Source organism: Nerophis lumbriciformis, linkage group LG27 (genome assembly GCF_033978685.3).
Source record: "Nerophis lumbriciformis linkage group LG27, RoL_Nlum_v2.1, whole genome shotgun sequence".
NCBI classification, from domain to species: Eukaryota; Metazoa; Chordata; class Actinopteri; order Syngnathiformes; family Syngnathidae; genus Nerophis; species Nerophis lumbriciformis.
Window position 1 is genome coordinate 7,759,604 of NC_084574.2, and position 17,241 is coordinate 7,776,844.

At 39.9% G+C, this 17,241-nt stretch overlaps 1 protein-coding gene across 3 annotated transcripts in view; it reads right to left on the reverse strand.

The window, feature by feature from the left end:
• Nucleotides 1-17,241, reverse strand: part of fam13a (family with sequence similarity 13 member A) — a 190,298-nt gene that overhangs the window by 68,145 nt on the left and 104,912 nt on the right. For all 3 annotated transcript variants that reach the window (XM_061922947.1, XM_061922948.1, XM_061922946.1), the window contains 3 exons: nt 14,542-14,583; nt 4,249-4,290; nt 2,282-2,452 (listed from right to left, as the gene is read on the reverse strand). In XM_061922947.1, the coding sequence (XP_061778931.1) occupies nt 2,282-2,452; nt 4,249-4,290; nt 14,542-14,583 (255 nt within the window). The remainder of the gene's footprint in view (nt 1-2,281; nt 2,453-4,248; nt 4,291-14,541; nt 14,584-17,241) is intronic.

The window sequence follows — 17,241 nt, forward strand, 5'->3', positions numbered from 1 at the left end:
GGTTATTTATTTACCAAATTTGTAAAATCTTCCACCAAAAATATTTTTCTTAGTGGAATATTTGATGTGAAGTAATGGGAACCTTGGATAGGCCAATAATTCATAATAACATTGACTTTGATTCAATATTATGTTTTGAGCAATGACAGTTTGAAAGAAAAAAAAACAGCTTTGTTTTATTAGTCAACATTGCAACTTTTTCTAAATTACATTTCACCTTTAAGCTTATTTATTTCACATTTGTTATGTTTTTGTTAAATTATAATAGTATTTTTAGAATGTGCCGTGGGCCTTTAAAACATTAGCTGTGGGCCGCAAATGGCTTCCGGGGCACACTTTTGACACCCCTGCTATAGATAATAAAAAATTAAATGTGATAAATCTATGGATAAAAAGCAGAGCCTGGCGACGCATGCGCGTTTATCATAACTCTCTCTCTCTCTCTGCCCCTCCCTCACCAATGCTGCTGCACGCACAATTTGTTTTGTTTTTAACCCCTTCTTAACCCTGAACGCACATTGAAAATAAACGCAACCCTAACTCAAAATGCCGGACATTTGAGGCATTTAAGAAACTCCGCCCTGACAGCTCCGCAAAAAAGGACATGTCCAGTGAAAAGAGGACGTATGGTCAGTCTATCCTAGCCCGTTAGCTGCTAGCATGCCGTGTGTTGTGCCTCGGTGTGCATTGTTTACACAACGTGAGTTACGCTACTTAATATGTCCGTGTGGAAACTCGTTCGGTACACCTCCGAACCGAACCGGAACCCCTGTACCGAAACGGTTCAATACAAATACACGTACCGTTACACCCCGAGTGGACACTGATAAGGTTAGGTGGGATTTACCCTGGATAAACGGGCTAAACAGGGCCTAAGTCCGCTTCGGTATCTTTTTTCCGAAAAGTTTGTTTTCATCACAATTAAAACGTTTCTGTGGTACTGCAAAAACTGAAATCTAAGTAAGATTAAATATCTCAAATAAGGGTGATATTTGCTTATTTTCTGTCTGATAAGATAATTCTTCTCACTAAGCAGATTTTATGTTAGTGTTTTACTTGTTTTAAGTGTTTTGGTCCTAAATGATCTCAGTAAGATATTACAGCTTGTTGCTGAGATTTGATGAGCTATATTGAGTAAAACATGCTTGAAACTAGAATATCAACTGTTGCAAAGCTGTGTCATCAACACTCACAAGTATAAAACTACTTTTTTAAAGTAATCATTTCTTATTTCAAGCATGAACAAAAAAATCATGACTTTGACACAATTGTGTCTCATAATTAAAACAGATGACAGCCAAATGGACTTTGCTGTTTTATTTTTAATGAAACAAGAGCAAACATGTACTCATATAGTAGTACAGTTGGCACAGTACAGTAAACTGACAGTTAACATTTAAACATTCGACATGTGACATTTCTAACTATTTTGAACAGAAATAGTTCATGCACATTCAGGTAAATTATTCAAAATTACAATAAAAAAAAATTGGGCTGGGGGCCGAGCTGTGTGTATATATGCATATAAATATATATATATATATATATATATATATATATATATATATATATATATATATATATATATATATATATATATATATATATATTCCTTGCGCACTAATTGACTGAAAGAGAACGCACTTGGTGCAATGATGTCATGTTATGGATGGAAAAATGCATTTTTAGACAATATGATTTGCCTGAGCGGCTAGGAGACCCCGAGAGTAACAAGCGGTTGCCTTGTTGCCTTTCCATTAAGAACAATAAATTAGTTTTTAGTATAAGTTTGCTGGTTTCAAGAAATGTAATGCCGAGCGCATATCATTATGTCAAGATAATGGCACTAACATTTAAAAATATTTTTCAACATATTGAGCAAAAAGGTCTCTTTTTTTTTTTCTAGCAAGAAAAGTGCACTTGTTATTAGTGAGAATATACTTATTTTTAGGTATTTTTGGGTTCATTGAGGTTAGCTCATTTTACTTGTTTTGGAAAGTCTTGACAAGCCAAATTTTCTTGTTCTATTGGCAGATAATTTTCATTAGTTCAAGTAAAATAACCCTCATTTTTGTATTGTTTTTCTTGTTTTTGAACACTGACTTTTTGCAGTGTTCCTCAATCTCTTCAATACGAGCAAACACAAAACGGCTGCCAGCGGGGCACAGAATGAATGAATGAAGCGTTTGTGCACATAGACATGGTTCGCACACAAAGGCATATTTGGCGCGATCTAAAAGTTTGCAAATGGAGGGGTCTGTAAATCGAGGTTCCGCTGTACCTGCTTCTTTCTCTGGGACTTGAGCCGTCCTCTTGCTGCTCTCTACGATGACGCCGCCGCTGTCTGGCGGTCAGGGCATCCTTGGGAGATGGCCGCCTCTGGGTCGACTGGCCAGCATCGACGTCGAAGAGGTGCTGCTCCACCGTGGAACGTATGGTCCGGTCCAGGATGCTGAATAGGAAAAGTATCATATCACCACGCTTAGAATTGGGATGGAAAAATGAGGAGCGTGCTCATACAACTAAGGGTGTAACGGTACGTGTACCGTATTTTTCGGACTATAAGACGCAGTTTTTTTCATAATTTGGTGTGACTTATACTCAGGAGCGACTTATGTGTGAAATTATTAACACATTAGCGTAAAATATCAAATAATATTATTTATCTCATTCACGTAAGAGACTAGACGTATAAGATTTCATGGGATTTAGCGATTAGGAGTGACAGATTGTTTGGTAAACGTATAGCATGTTCTATATGTTATAGTTATTTGAATGACTCTTACCATAATATGTTATGTTAACATACCAGTTGGTTATTTATGCCTCATATAACGTACACTTATTCAGCCTGTTGTTCACTATTCTTTATTTATTTTAAATTGCCTTTCAAATGTCTATTCTTGGTGTTGGCTTTTATCAAATACATTTCCCCAAAAAATGCGACTTATACTCCAGTGCGACTTATATATGTTTTTTTCCTTCTTTATTATGCATTTTTGGCCGGTGCGACTTATACTCCGGAGGGACTTATACTCCGAAAAATATGGTACAATAATAATTCATTTTCTACCACTTGTCCTTAATAATTTTGACAAAAAAATAGAATGGAAAGTTACTGTTACTGCATATATCAGCAGACTAAATGAACTGAATTGTTTACTTACTAATAAAAGAAAAGTTGTTTCGTATATTCACTATTTTATTTAAGGACAAACTTGCAATAAGAAACATGTTTAATGTATCGTAAGATTTTTTGTTAAAATAAAGCCAATAATGCCATTTTTTGTGGTTCTCTTTATTTAGAAAAGTATCGAAAAGTACAGAGAAGTATCGAAATAATTTTGGTACCGGTACCGAAATATTAGTATTGGAACAACACTACATCGTGTTTTCTATAACACAGTAAAACCATATACCGTATTTTTCAGACTATAAGTCGCAGTTTTTTTCATAGTTTGGCCGGGGGTGCGACTTATACTCAGGAGCGACTTATGTGTGAAATGATTAACACATTAGCGTAAAATATCAAATAATATTATTTATCTCATTCACGTAAGAGACTAGACGTATAAGATTTCATGGGATTTAGCGATTCGGAGTGACAGATTGTTTGGTAAACGTATAGCATGTTCTATATGTTATAGTTATTTGAATGACTCTTACCATAATATGTTACGTTAACATACCAGTTGGTTATTTATGCCTCATATAACGTACACTTATTCAGCCTGTTGTTCACTATTCTTTATTTATTTTAAATTGCCTTTCAAATGTCTATTCTTGGTGTTGGCTTTTATCAAATAAATGTCCCCAAAAAATGCAACTTATACTCCAGTGCGACTTATATATGTTTTTTTCCTTCTTTATTATGCATTTTTGGCAGGTGCGACTTATACTCCGGGCGACTTATACTCCGAAAAGTACGGTACTTTGTAGTGTTTATTTGACATATATTTTGTGTCTCTTTATACAATTTTACAAATAAATAACGAAGAGAAGATAACAAAAACAAAAGGGAAACAACGTCAATCACACACAGAGCCATTTTAAAGTAATGTTAAAAGGATAAAGCCGTTGTTTACAAATTTTGGATAAATAAATAACCAGAAAATGTATATTTTGTTGTTTTCTTACTGTACCGAAAATGAACCAAACCGTGACCTCTGAATCAAAGTACGAACCGAAGCGAAATGTTTGTGTAGCGTTACACCCCTACATACAACAATGCAGTGAGACACAACTTACTCTACCACTTCAGGTGAGCGAAGCACGGGTGAGCAGAGTGGACTGAAAGGAGGCAAAAGAGGGAAAAGAGGTGAGTTAATCTACACAAAGAGTTCAACAGTAACAACGGGTCATTGAGCAATGTCTAACACTTTCATTTCCATATGAGTTGGGAAATTGTGTTAGATGTAAATATAAACGGAATACAATGATTTGCAAATATTTTTCAACCCATATTCAATTGAATGCACTGCAAAGACAACATATTTGATGTTTAATCTCATAAACTTTATTTTTTTTTTTGCAAATAATTAACTTAGAATGTCATGGCTGCAACACGTGCCAAAGTAGTTGGGAAAGGGCATGCTCACCACTGTGTTACATGGCCTTTCCTTTTAACAACACTCAGTAAACGATTGGGAACTGAGGAGACACCAGAAATATTAATAACAGAAAGAGACAACCCTTTTGTGTGAATAAGTGTGAATGGGGGAGGGAGTTTTTTTGGGTTGATGCACGAATTGTAAGTGTAATAGTGTGTAGTGTTTTTATGTTGATTTAATTAAAAAAATAAAAATAACATTTTTTATTTTTCATTTTTTTATTCTTGTGAGGCCCGGTACCAATCGATCCACGGCATACTTGCCAACCTCGAGACCTCCGATTTCGGGAGGTGGGGGGCGTGGTCGGGGTGGGGCGGGGGCGTGGTTGGGGGCGTGGCTAAGAGGGGAGGAGTATATTTACAGCTAGAATTCACCAAGTCAAGTATTTCATATATATATATACACAGTATATATATATATATATATATATATATATATATATGTATGTGTGTGAAAAAAATCACAAGACTATTTCATCTCTACAGGCCTGTTTCATGAGGGGGGGTACCCTCAATCATCAGGAGATCATCTCCTGATGATTGAGGGTACCCCCCCTCATGAAACAGGCCTGTAGAGATGAAATAGTCTTGTGATTTTCTTCACACACATACATATATTGCGCTCTACTACGGTATCGAGCACTATTTTTTGGATAACCTTATCAAGACATATATATATATATATATATATATATATACATACATTATATATATACATACATACATACATACATACATACATACATACATATATATATATATATATATATATATATATATATATATATATATATATATATATATATATATATATCTATGTATCTATCAAGAGGGACAGAGACAGCGCACAGTGCATGTGGATCACATGCTACCATGGTGAGAAAACATGGAGAGACTGCCAGTTATCTAGTCTCCACCAGTTACAGAAAATGTGCCATCAGTACAACTGGACAGTGCTGTTTCAGTTCCATCATCAGGACCATCAGTGAGTCAGACACAAACTAGTCTCATCATTGAACCAGATTCAAGGGCTGCTGAGTTGCCATCATCAGAACCCAGATCACCCACAACAAAAACCCCACCAGTGATCCGCAGGTACCCAGAAAGGTTTCGAGTACCACCAAAAAAACTTAATCTCTGAAGAAAGTATAAAAATCTGTGTTAAAGATGTACAAATACTGTTTGCATAATAAGCATGTTATTGTTTACAAATGAGGGTTAAGAGTTCAGTACTAAAAAAAAAAAAGAATGTGGCTTAAGTACAGTTTTTTAATTGAACTGCTGCATTTTTTGGTTGGGTTGTTTATTTCTTTTGAGTAACTTCTACAATTCTAAAAGGGGAGGAATGTAATGGAGTGATCTATGTTTGTCTGTTGCCATCTCCTGGAGAATGTTGGCTATAACGTACTGGGGTTACTTTTTGGTTGGCCAACGATTTACGTGGTGTTGCGCACCTGACGTCAAGTGTGTGAGTCTGTTCTGAAGTCTACAGTAAAGACACGTACTTCATCACCTCGCCTGTTTATTGCCTCCAACTCAATATATTACAACAACAACATTGCTCCATGCTAGAGATGCGCGGTTTGCGGACACAACCGCGGAGTCCGCGGATTATCCGCGGGTCGGGCGGTTGAAATAAAAAAAATTCGATTTTATCCGCGGGTCGGAACGGGCGGTTGAAATAAAAAAAATATTAGATTTTAAATAGATTCAGGCGGGTGGCAGTTAAACCAATTCGGAAATATATATACATAGTTAAATGTTGTTACCCACATACGAAAAACGAGCAGGCACCTGCAGCATATGCCACAACAGAAGAAGAAGAAAAAAAGAGATGGACACTTTTACGGAGCGGAGAAGGGACGCCGCCTCGCCGGGGTCCGGGACCGAGGCCCGGGACCGAGGCCCCTTCCCCCGAGAGGGCCCCACCGGGAGCCGTAGCTGAGGCGATCCGCGAGAAGGGCCCGACGCACGTCCAGGGTCACCACCGCGCCGACACCCCGCCTCGTCCGCCTTCGCCGCGGCCGGCGTCACGCGCAGCAGGTAAGCAGCTTACCTGCCCGCCACCCCCGTGGCCGGGGGCTCGTAACAGGGGTCACTCCGCGCGCTCCGCCCGCGCAGCCTACCTGCCCGCCACCCCCGTTGCCGGGGGCGCGTAACAGGGGTCACTTCGAGCGCAGTGCGCTCACGAAAGGGGTGGGGCTCACCCTGGTGAGCCGAGTGGGCCACCTTTGGTAAGCAGAACTGGCGCTGCGGGATGAACCGAACGCCGGGTTAAGGCGCCCGATGCCGACGCTCATCAGACCCCAGAAAAGGCGTTGGTTGATATAGACAACAGGACGGTGGCCATGGAAGTCGGAACCCGCTAAGGAGTGTGTAACAACCCAACTGCCGAATCAACTAGCCCTGAAAATGGATGGCGCTGGAGCGTCGGGCCCATACCCGGCCGTCGCCGGCAGCGAGAGCCGCGAGGGCTAGGCTGCGACGAGTAGGATGGCCGCCGCGGTGCGCGCTGAAGCCTCGGGCGCGAGCCCGGGTGGAGCCGCCGCGGGTGCGAGGGACATCGCACCTCCACGCGCTTGGAGGTGCGCTCAGCGCGGCTCCCAGATGATTGCGCACTGGTGTGCGTCTGGGCCGTGACAGCGTGGCACGCGAATGTCTCTGCTGCATTGGATCAGTCTCCTTTCTTTAACAGGCAAAAGCTTTATAACCTCACTGATGCCTTGCATCGTCTATATTAGATATATAACAACGGGCTCTGTCATTCGGGGGGAGCTCAAAGTAAAGCCGCTCCTCCACATCGAGAGGAGCCAGATGAGGTGGTTCGGGCATCTGGTCAGGATGCCACCCGAACGCCTCCCTAGGAAGGTGTTTCGGGCACGTCCGACCGGTAGGAGGCCACGGGGAAGACCCAGGACACGCTGGGAAGACTATCTCTCTCGGCTGGCCTGGGAACGCCTCGGGATCCCCCGGGAGGAGCTGGACGAAGTGGCTGGGGAGAGGGAAGTCTGGGTTTCCCTGCTTAAGCTGCTGCCCCCGCGACCCGACCTCGGATAAGCGGAAGAAGATGGATGGATGGATGGATGGATGGACAACGGGCGGGTGCGGGCGGGTGCGGTTTTGATTAAACGTTAGATCGGGTGGATGGCGGATGGTTGACGACTTTTGTGATGCGGTTGCGGATGAAATAATTGCCTATCCGCGCATCTCTACTCCATGCAGACCTCCAGGTCCGCATGGAGCTGGAGAGGGCGTGGCCTCCAGGTCCGCCTGAATTTCGGGAGAAAATTTGTCCCGGGAGGTTTTCGGGAGAGGCGCTGAATTTCGGGAGTCTCCCGGAAAATCCGGGAGGGTTGGCAAGTATGATCCACGGACTGGTACCGGGCCGCGGCCCGGTGGTTTGGGACCACTGTCCTACATTACACTTTCTTGTGTTTGAGTCATTCTATACGAACCAATGCGCTGGTGATGCGCACAGAATTAAGTGTCACTGTGCATATGTTTTTGGTGTCTAGACTGTGATTCAGAAAATGTGTTACAGATTGTAGATGTGTGCTGCCGGTTCAACACATTGCCCACAGGTAAGTGCAGAAAATGATCGTCTCCATGGTTAAAGCTCCGTTTGCATGCAACATCCTCATTTGAATAAGGTGGTCTGCACCACTTTTCAATTGCACACACCGTCTTAGTAAATCAGGCCCTTAGTGGCTTGGTGGGCATTTAGGTGATGTTGCCAGCTCCATCCAGTAACATTTATTTGTACTTTTGGTTGGTCTAAGCCAGGGATATGACGGCCCAGGGACCAAATCTGGCTCGGGACTGACAACTAACTCACTACACCGGTATGTTTTAGCGCTTTCATGGCGAGTTTACTGACAGATATAAGTAAGAACTTTACACTACTTTATATTAGAAATGGCAACAGCGGAGGATGAATGTCACATAACAAGAAGATAAGAGAAAAAGTAGAAGCTTATCGACTACGGTGTCGACACGGACTACAAAGGCGGATGTGCGCAAATTTTCAGGACTATGCAGATCCCAAATACAGATCAGCAGGTACCAGAAGGTAAGAAAAGTTGCTTTTGCATAGTATTGCGCAACAAAAGCCAGATAATATGTCTTACCTTATACACCCACCATAATAATACTCCTATGTTGAAGCACAGTACAATCCATCAAGCGGTGCGGCTTCATAGCTTACCAAAGTCCTACTCAAAACATTTTGATAGATTTTTGAGCGCCGTGTGTAATGTTCTATATTTTCAATGGAACATATACAATTTTGATGTTTCAAGTTTAGTCACAATACCATATAACAATTACAATAGTAGTGAAATATCATCATTTAAAGATGTTGGTACGTGAAAGGGTCCCCCAAATAAGCTAGAAGAAGCTTTTGACAGGGGGTCCAGAGGACAGAATATACATGGAATGATGAAACATGGTAGCAAGCACAACAACAAAAAACAAAAAAAACAAAAAAAAAATAACAACGCTATATGATTAACACAAGATAATAGTACTAAAGCAAGCATACACAACCATGCAAAACCCAACAGTAGTCTACCCCACATGAGGCATTAAATATAGGTGGTTAATAGGTACGTTTTCAGTTTCTTTTTGAAGTTGGAGAATGGATACAGCATCTTGAGGTTGTTTACTTGAGTCATATTGCAGTCTACACGTATCTCATGTGTGACTGCCATCTACTGGTCACACTTATCATTACACCATTTCAAAAAATCATCGGCTGCCCCCTCCCCTACCTGAAGGATTTACACAACTCCCGTTGCCTCAACAGAGCAAAAAGCATCACCAAGGACAGCACACACCCTGGCTTCCACCTGTTCGACCTGCTACCATCGGGCAGGCGCTACAGGTGCATCAGAGCCAGAACAAACAGGCTCAGAGACAGCTTCTTTCCCAGAGCTGTCACCATCTTGAACTCTAACTTATAATAATAATTCACCCCTATACAATATCCTACCCTAATACCCTACTGTGCAATATTACCCTTCGAGTGCAATACATCCGACACTTGTTATTTATTACTCCGGTACTCTTGTCTTGTTCTGTATATTGTACAGTATTTTGTATTTCTATAGTGTTTTGTATATTGTACAGGATTGCTTATTATCTTTTATTGGGTAGTAGTCCGTTTATTTCAATTGTTAGTTTTTTCTTCATTACCTCTTGTGTCATTTATTTTTACCCCATATTTGTTCCCACTACCGCACCTTAAGTCGGAGTCCTTAATCTCGCTATATGCAAATATCATGACAATAAAGTCCATTCTATTCTATCAAATATTATTCTGTACATTAGGGCGCACTGAGTAAAAAAGGCGCACTGTCGAGTTTTGAGAAAATTAAAGGATAGTCTTATAGTCTGAAAAATATGGTAACTGCTTTATTAGGAACACTGAATATTAATAGTGTTCCTCTGGGGTCTAGTTTAGGTCCTCACTTTTTCATAATTTTTTTTTTTAATTACACATGTCGAATTTACTTAAAAATTCTCACACAGCTCAATGCCCTTCTGTGTTTTTAGCCATATCACCACAAAATTTGATACATGTTTGATATCTGAGCAAGATGGGTTAAAAAACATGGTTTCGAGCCAAGCTTAGCAACTAATCATTGTCATTTTAATAAGGATGATACAATATTTGTATTACGATGTGTGGGAAATGAAAGGTTCTCCAAAGGATGCGGGGCACGAGTACATGTTGAGAGGCGCTGACCTATATGAACATGTGTAGGGTGACCTGTACAAATCTTCCATAAACACTCATGTTTACAGTCATAGCACCAGCTCGGCACAGTGCTGATGAAGGACAATGATTAAAAGTGGAGCGACGGCACGCTGTTAAGGTGACAACTGTATCAAGAGGAGAACAAAATGTCATGTATTATTATTGCATTGGTCATTTACAGACTAATGGGTACACCAGGGAAACAAACACAAGCTAAATATGGAACTGACATTTACTGCAGCAGGTTCAAACAGGTTAATGGCTAACGAGTGTTGGCTTAACCTTTGACTTTGATTGCTGAAAATGAGGCGAGATTCAGTCAATGCCTTAAAGGCCTACTGAAACCCACTACTACCGACCACGCAGTCTGATAGTTTATATATCAATGATGAAATCTTAACATTGCAACACATGCCAATACGGCCAGGTTAGCTTACTAAAGTGCAATTTTAAATTTCGCGCGAAATATCCTGCTGAAAACGTCTCGGTATGATGACGTCAGCGCGTGACGTCGCGGATTGTGGAGGACATTTTGGGACAGCATGGTGGCCAGCTATTAAGTCGTCTGTTTTCATCGCTAAATTCCACAGTATTCTGGACATCTGTGTTGGTGAATCTTTTGCAATTTGTTCAATGAACAATGGAGACAGCAACGAAGAAAGCTGTAGGTGGGAAGCGGTGTATTGCGGCAGGTGTTGTGCCAGATAACGCACCCCCGCCGTAGAATGCACCCCCTGACTGTTGTGCCGGATAACACAGCCGGTGTTTCATTGTTTCCATTCCCGAAAGATGACAGTCAAGCTTTACCATTGGCCTGTGGAGAACTGGGACAACAGAGACTCTTACCAGGAGGACTTTGAGTTGAATGCGCAGACCCGGTACCGTGAGTACGCATGCAGCTGTGGCTTCCAAACATTTGATCGCTTGCCCGTACGTGCGTGCCGTTATGTGCATGTCACGTACGTAACTTTGGGGACATATATGTGCTGTATGAACTTTGGGGAGGTGAACGGTACTTTGGGCTGTGGGATTGAGTGTGTTGTGCAGGTGTTTGAGTTGTATTGGCGGGTTATATGGACGGGAGGGGGGAGGTGTTTGTTATGCGGGATTAATTTGTGGCATATTAAATATAAGCCTGGCTGTGTTGTGGCTAATAGAGTATATATATATGTCTTGTGTTTATTTACTGTTTTAGTCATTCCCAGCTGAATATCAGGTGCCACCCGCCTCTCACAGCATCTTCCCTATCTGAATCGCTCCCACGGCCCTCTAGTCCTTCACTATTACTTTCCTCATCCACAAATCGTTCATCCTCACTCAAATAATGGGGAAATCGTCGCTTTCTCGGTCCGAATCGCTCTCGCTGCTGCTGGCCATGATTGTAAACAATGTGCGGATGTGAGGAGCTCCACAACCTGTGACGTCACGCGCATATCGTCTGCTACTTCCGGTACAGTCAAGGCTTTTTTATCAGCGACCAAAAGTTGCGAACTTTATCGTCGATGTTCTCTACTAAATCCTTTCAGCAAAAATAGGGCAATATCGCGAAATGATCAAGTATGACACATAGAATGGACCTGCTATCCCATACTTGCCAACCTTGAGACCTCCGATTTCGGGAGGTGGAGGGAGGGGAGTGGGGGTGGGCGTGGTCGGGGTATGTATATACATCTATATACATATACATATATATATATATATATATATATATATATATATTCATTTATTTACACATATACACACACATAACACTCATCTACTCATTGTTGAGTTAAGGGTTGAATTGTCCATCCTTGTTCTATTCTCTGTCACTATTTTTCTAACCATGCTGAACTCTGATGGTGCATTGCTGTGTGGCACGCACAAAAGTGCTTTCATCAAATGCACTAGATGGCAGTATTGTCCTGTTTAAGAGTGTCACAACATTGCTGTTTACGGCAGACGAACTGCTTTACGGTATACAAAAAAGTGACTGCTGTTGTTGTGTGTTGTTGCCACGCTGGGAGGACGTTAATGAAACCCACATAAGAAACCAAGAACTCGCCCTCCATCATTCTATAGTTATAACGTGATTGGGCAGGTACGTTTTTTTATATTGTGGAGGACCTGAGTCCGCCTGAATTTTGGGAGATTTTCGGGAGAAAATTTGTCCCGGAAGGTTTTCGGGAGAGGCGCTGAATTTCGGGAGTCTCCCGGAAAATCCGGGAGGGTTGGCAAGTATGTGCTATCCTCGTTTAAATAAGAAAATCGCATTTCAGTAGGCCTTTAAAACACAAGCAAAGGGCATTCTAGGCAGCATGTCATGCATCACGACAAGTTGATTAATCTTTAATCAAACTTAAAACTATTTCTTTAAACGTGTCTATGGATGTTCTCATCAGGTCATTGGAATTTCAGGGCATTCAAACCTATTCAATCAGGCCTAAGAGGAAGTTGAGTAATAGTTGTTTGGTCAGACTGGTATTGGGTGCACCAGGCCGGGCCATCCGCTGTTGTAATCCCACGTTACACCACAATCGGACACTAGCCAGGACTCTCAGTGACCCGAGTTAAACACTTTGACAGTGTCTCCAAAGGAATGCATGGGCGTGGTCTTTCAAGTACAGTACGGGCCAAAAGTTTGGACACACCTTCTCATTCAATGCGTTTTCTTTATTTTCATGACTATCTATTTGTGCAACAGATGAAGGTCAAAGAGTGGGCTAATTCTTTTTCTCCTTATCACGAGTGAGAGGTTGATTTCTGAATGAAAACAAGCATGTGCAAAGGGGTTCTGGGTATTTGTTCTGTTGCGTTTATGTTGTGTTACGGTGCGGATGTTCTCCCGAAATGTGTTTGTCATTCTTGTTTGGTGTGTGTTCACAGTGTGGCGCATATTTGTAACAGTGTTAAAGTTGTTTATACCGCCACCCTCAGTGTGACCTGTATGGCTGTTGATCAAGTATGCATTGCATTCGCTAGTGCAAGTGTGTCAAGCCGTAGATATTATGTGACTGGGCCGGCACGCAAAGGCATCGCATTCAAGGATTAATTGGCGCTCTGTACAACTTCCTGCGTCCGTGTACACAGCGGCATACTTGCCAACCCTCCCGGATTTTCCGGGAGACTCCCGAAATTCAGCGCCTCTCCCGAAAACCTCCTGGGACAAATTTTCTCCCGAAAATCTCCCGAAATTCAGGCGGACTCAGGTCCTCCACAATATAAAAAAGCGTACCTGCCCAATCACGTTATAACTATAGAATGATGGAGGGCGAGTTCTTGGTTTCTTATGTGGGTTTATTGTTAGGCAGTTTCATTAACGTCCTCCCAGCGTGGCAACAACACACAACAACAGCAGTCACTTTTTTGTATACCGTAAAGCAGTTCGTCTGCCGTAAACAGCAACGTTGTGACACTCTTAAACAGGACAATACTGCCATCTAGTGCATTTGATGAAAGCACTTTTGTGCGTGCCACACAGCAATGCATCATCAGAGAGGGTGTTCAGCATGGTTCGAAAAATAGTGACAGAGAATAGAACAAGGATGGACAATTCAACCCTTAACTCAACAATGAGTAGATGAGTGTTATGTGTGTGTATATGTGTAAATAAATGAACACTGAAATTCAAGTATTTATTTTATATATATATATATATATATATATATATATATATATATATATATATATATATATATGAAATACTTGACTTGGTGAATTCTAGCTGTAAATATACTCCTCCTCTTTAGCCACGCCCCCAACCACGCCCCCGTCCCACCCCGACCACGCCCACCCCCTCCCCCTACCTCCCGAAATCGGAGGTCTCAAGGTTGGCAAGTATGAAACAGCGGCGTTTTAGAAAGTCACAAATTTTACTTTTGGAAACAGATACCGATAATCTTGAAACCGATACCGATAATTTCCGATATTACTTTTTAAAGCATTTATCGGCCGATATTATCGGACATCCCTACTAACAAGCTAAAGTGAGAGGATCAGCATGACAACAATCAGCAAAAGGTCACAATGTTGCTGACGTACGTGTGAAACGGGAGTTTTGGTGGGAAAACCGCATGTCATGATGCTTTTTCCTGCCGAGTGTGCGTGTCACCATTGTTCCTGACGACGATGATGATGATGCAACATATCACATTGTAGAAGGAGCTTTTCCCATAGAGAGCAAGAGAAGGCCTACCTTATGTAGAAAGGCGATATGGGTCTCTCGTCATCTTGGGAGCTAAAAAATAAAGACAAACTGTTAGTCTTGTTGCCTTTTGTGTGTGTGCACGTGTGTGTGTGTGTGCAGTCAAATCCTTAGAACATGTCTGAGTTCATTCTGGTGACCTTCCACAGAATACAGGCTGCTTTGCCGACTGGATGTAGGCCAATCATCATGCTTAAATTATGCAACCATTTGAGCAGCTACAATGTTAAGGTTGCTCAATATGGTGGTATCCTGGCGCTGGCAGGAGGAAATGTCATAATCGCGCAAGTCACAGGAGACAGAATAACACTGAAAATAACCATTGTTAGACAGAGACGTTAACTGGATGTACATACGCACATTTTATAAACAGCATAAAAGTACTTCCATGTTCATGTGCAATGAAGATACAATGATCACTTTACAAAGTACATGTTACATATAGTTTATTTTTGATTTATTTTGTATTGTGTATGTATTGCCCCTATTTTATAGTTTGCTTATTTATTTTCTGCCACTTATAGAAAGAAAAAATATGATGTATTCATCAATGTGCATTGTCCTGAATAAATGAATAAATAAATAGACAAGCTTGTTTTACCTTCTATGTATAAGTGTTTTTGATATTTAATTTAACTTTTTTTTTTTACAATTTATACTCAATATATTTTTTGTAGTTACATATTCAATGTAAATTATTTTGAATTCATATTTTGCATACATTATTTATTTAAAGATGCACAACATACTGTATGTTTCAAGTCCTCAAGTCCTGATCTGTTGATTAAATAAAACACAACTTTTTTTTAATATGTCATTAAATGACTTTTAAAATATAGACCAGTATATTAAACTGTTTATAGGCAATATATATATATATATATTTATATATATATATATATATATATATATTTTTTTTTTTCATTGTATGATATATTTAACTTACTCTATGTATATATATATATTATTGATTGGGAACATTTAAGTTTTAATGATACACTACAAAACTACTTAGTAAGTTTAAAACTTACATTTCATGTTTTGTTGTTTTTACAAATTTTACTCAATATATTTTATATGGATTTATTACATTCTAAAGATGCACAACATATTTTTCAAGTCCGATTATCTGTAGATTAAATAAAAGCTTATATTTCAAAATGTTTTTTTTCCCATATGTAATTTAATTACTTTTAAAATACAGACCAATATATTACACTGTATATAATTACCATATTTAATATATATATATATATATATATATATGTGTGTGTGTATCTATGTGTGTGTATATACAGTATATATATATGTATATATACATATATATATATATATATATATATATATATATATATATATATATATATATATATATACACATACACACACACACACACACACATATATATACACACATACATATTATATACACACACATATATAAACATATATATACATATTTATAAACAAACATATATATGTATGTATATGTGTGTGTGTATGTATATATATATATATATATATATATATATATATATATATATATGTGTGTGTATTTTGCATTATATTATACATTTAACTTACTCTATGTATATTTATATTATTGATTGAAACATTTAAGTAGATTAAAAGAAAGTTAATATATAATTATGTTCTATTTTGATTTTTTTTAATGTAATTTAATTACTTTTAATATAGGCTGTTTTTAATATATAGACCAATATATTACACTGTATATATATCTAATATATAAAGGGGATTTTTGTTTAATAATTTTTTAAAATTGTATTATATATTTAACTCACAATATACTTATATTATTGATTGTAAACATTTAGGTTTTATTGACGCTCTACATAACTATTTCTATATATGTGTTAGCTGTGAAAGTGTATTGTCATAATGATATATTAAGTCATAATAAAGCTATTTTATTTCCTACTGCGATCTACATAGCTCTTCCTTAACACTGATGTGTTGACTGCTTTGAGAAATCAATAGTTTCCAAGCACCGTGAAGTAAATATCAGCTTTTTGGCCCGCTTGTCAACATGTGAAGTCTCCAATGTCGTAAGAGCCGAAAGAAAGATTGTGTTTTTGGAGGGTTTACTTGGAGTGGTACGTGACACGCCTGCCATGCGGCTTCCTATTAAGGGGCGGGGGCGTCAAGGGGAGGAGGGGAAGCCACCCCGGACGCTCGTGCTGCACGTATAAAGTCGAAAACAAAGGATTTAGGTTTCCAGTTAGACAGGGAGCGAAATAGGCCAAAGTTCACTGAACTTCAAACGTCTTTAGGAAGGACACAAAACAGAAGAGACATACGCTTTGACGGCGGCACATTCCTTAAAAGTTCCACATTGTTTTCAATGTACGTGTGTTTTTACAGTCTGGCAATTAATTAATTATGAGTGTGTGTGAACTCTCGCTGCCTCCGTGCCTTGCAAAAGGCGGAAATCCAGCTTACCCACTACCTTACTGCAGGGATAACAACAAGCTTTGTGGGCCTGCACAGAAACACACTTGTTGATTCTTACAGGCTCAACGGAAAACTACCGGGGGGGGAAAAAAAGCTGCTTTATTGGAGTTTACATCGCTTGCATGGGTTCCCCGGCTTCCTTACACAGTCTACAAACATTTGTTTTAGGTTCTTTGACTTCGCAGTTTACGCAAACATGTGTTAGGTTCATTGGGA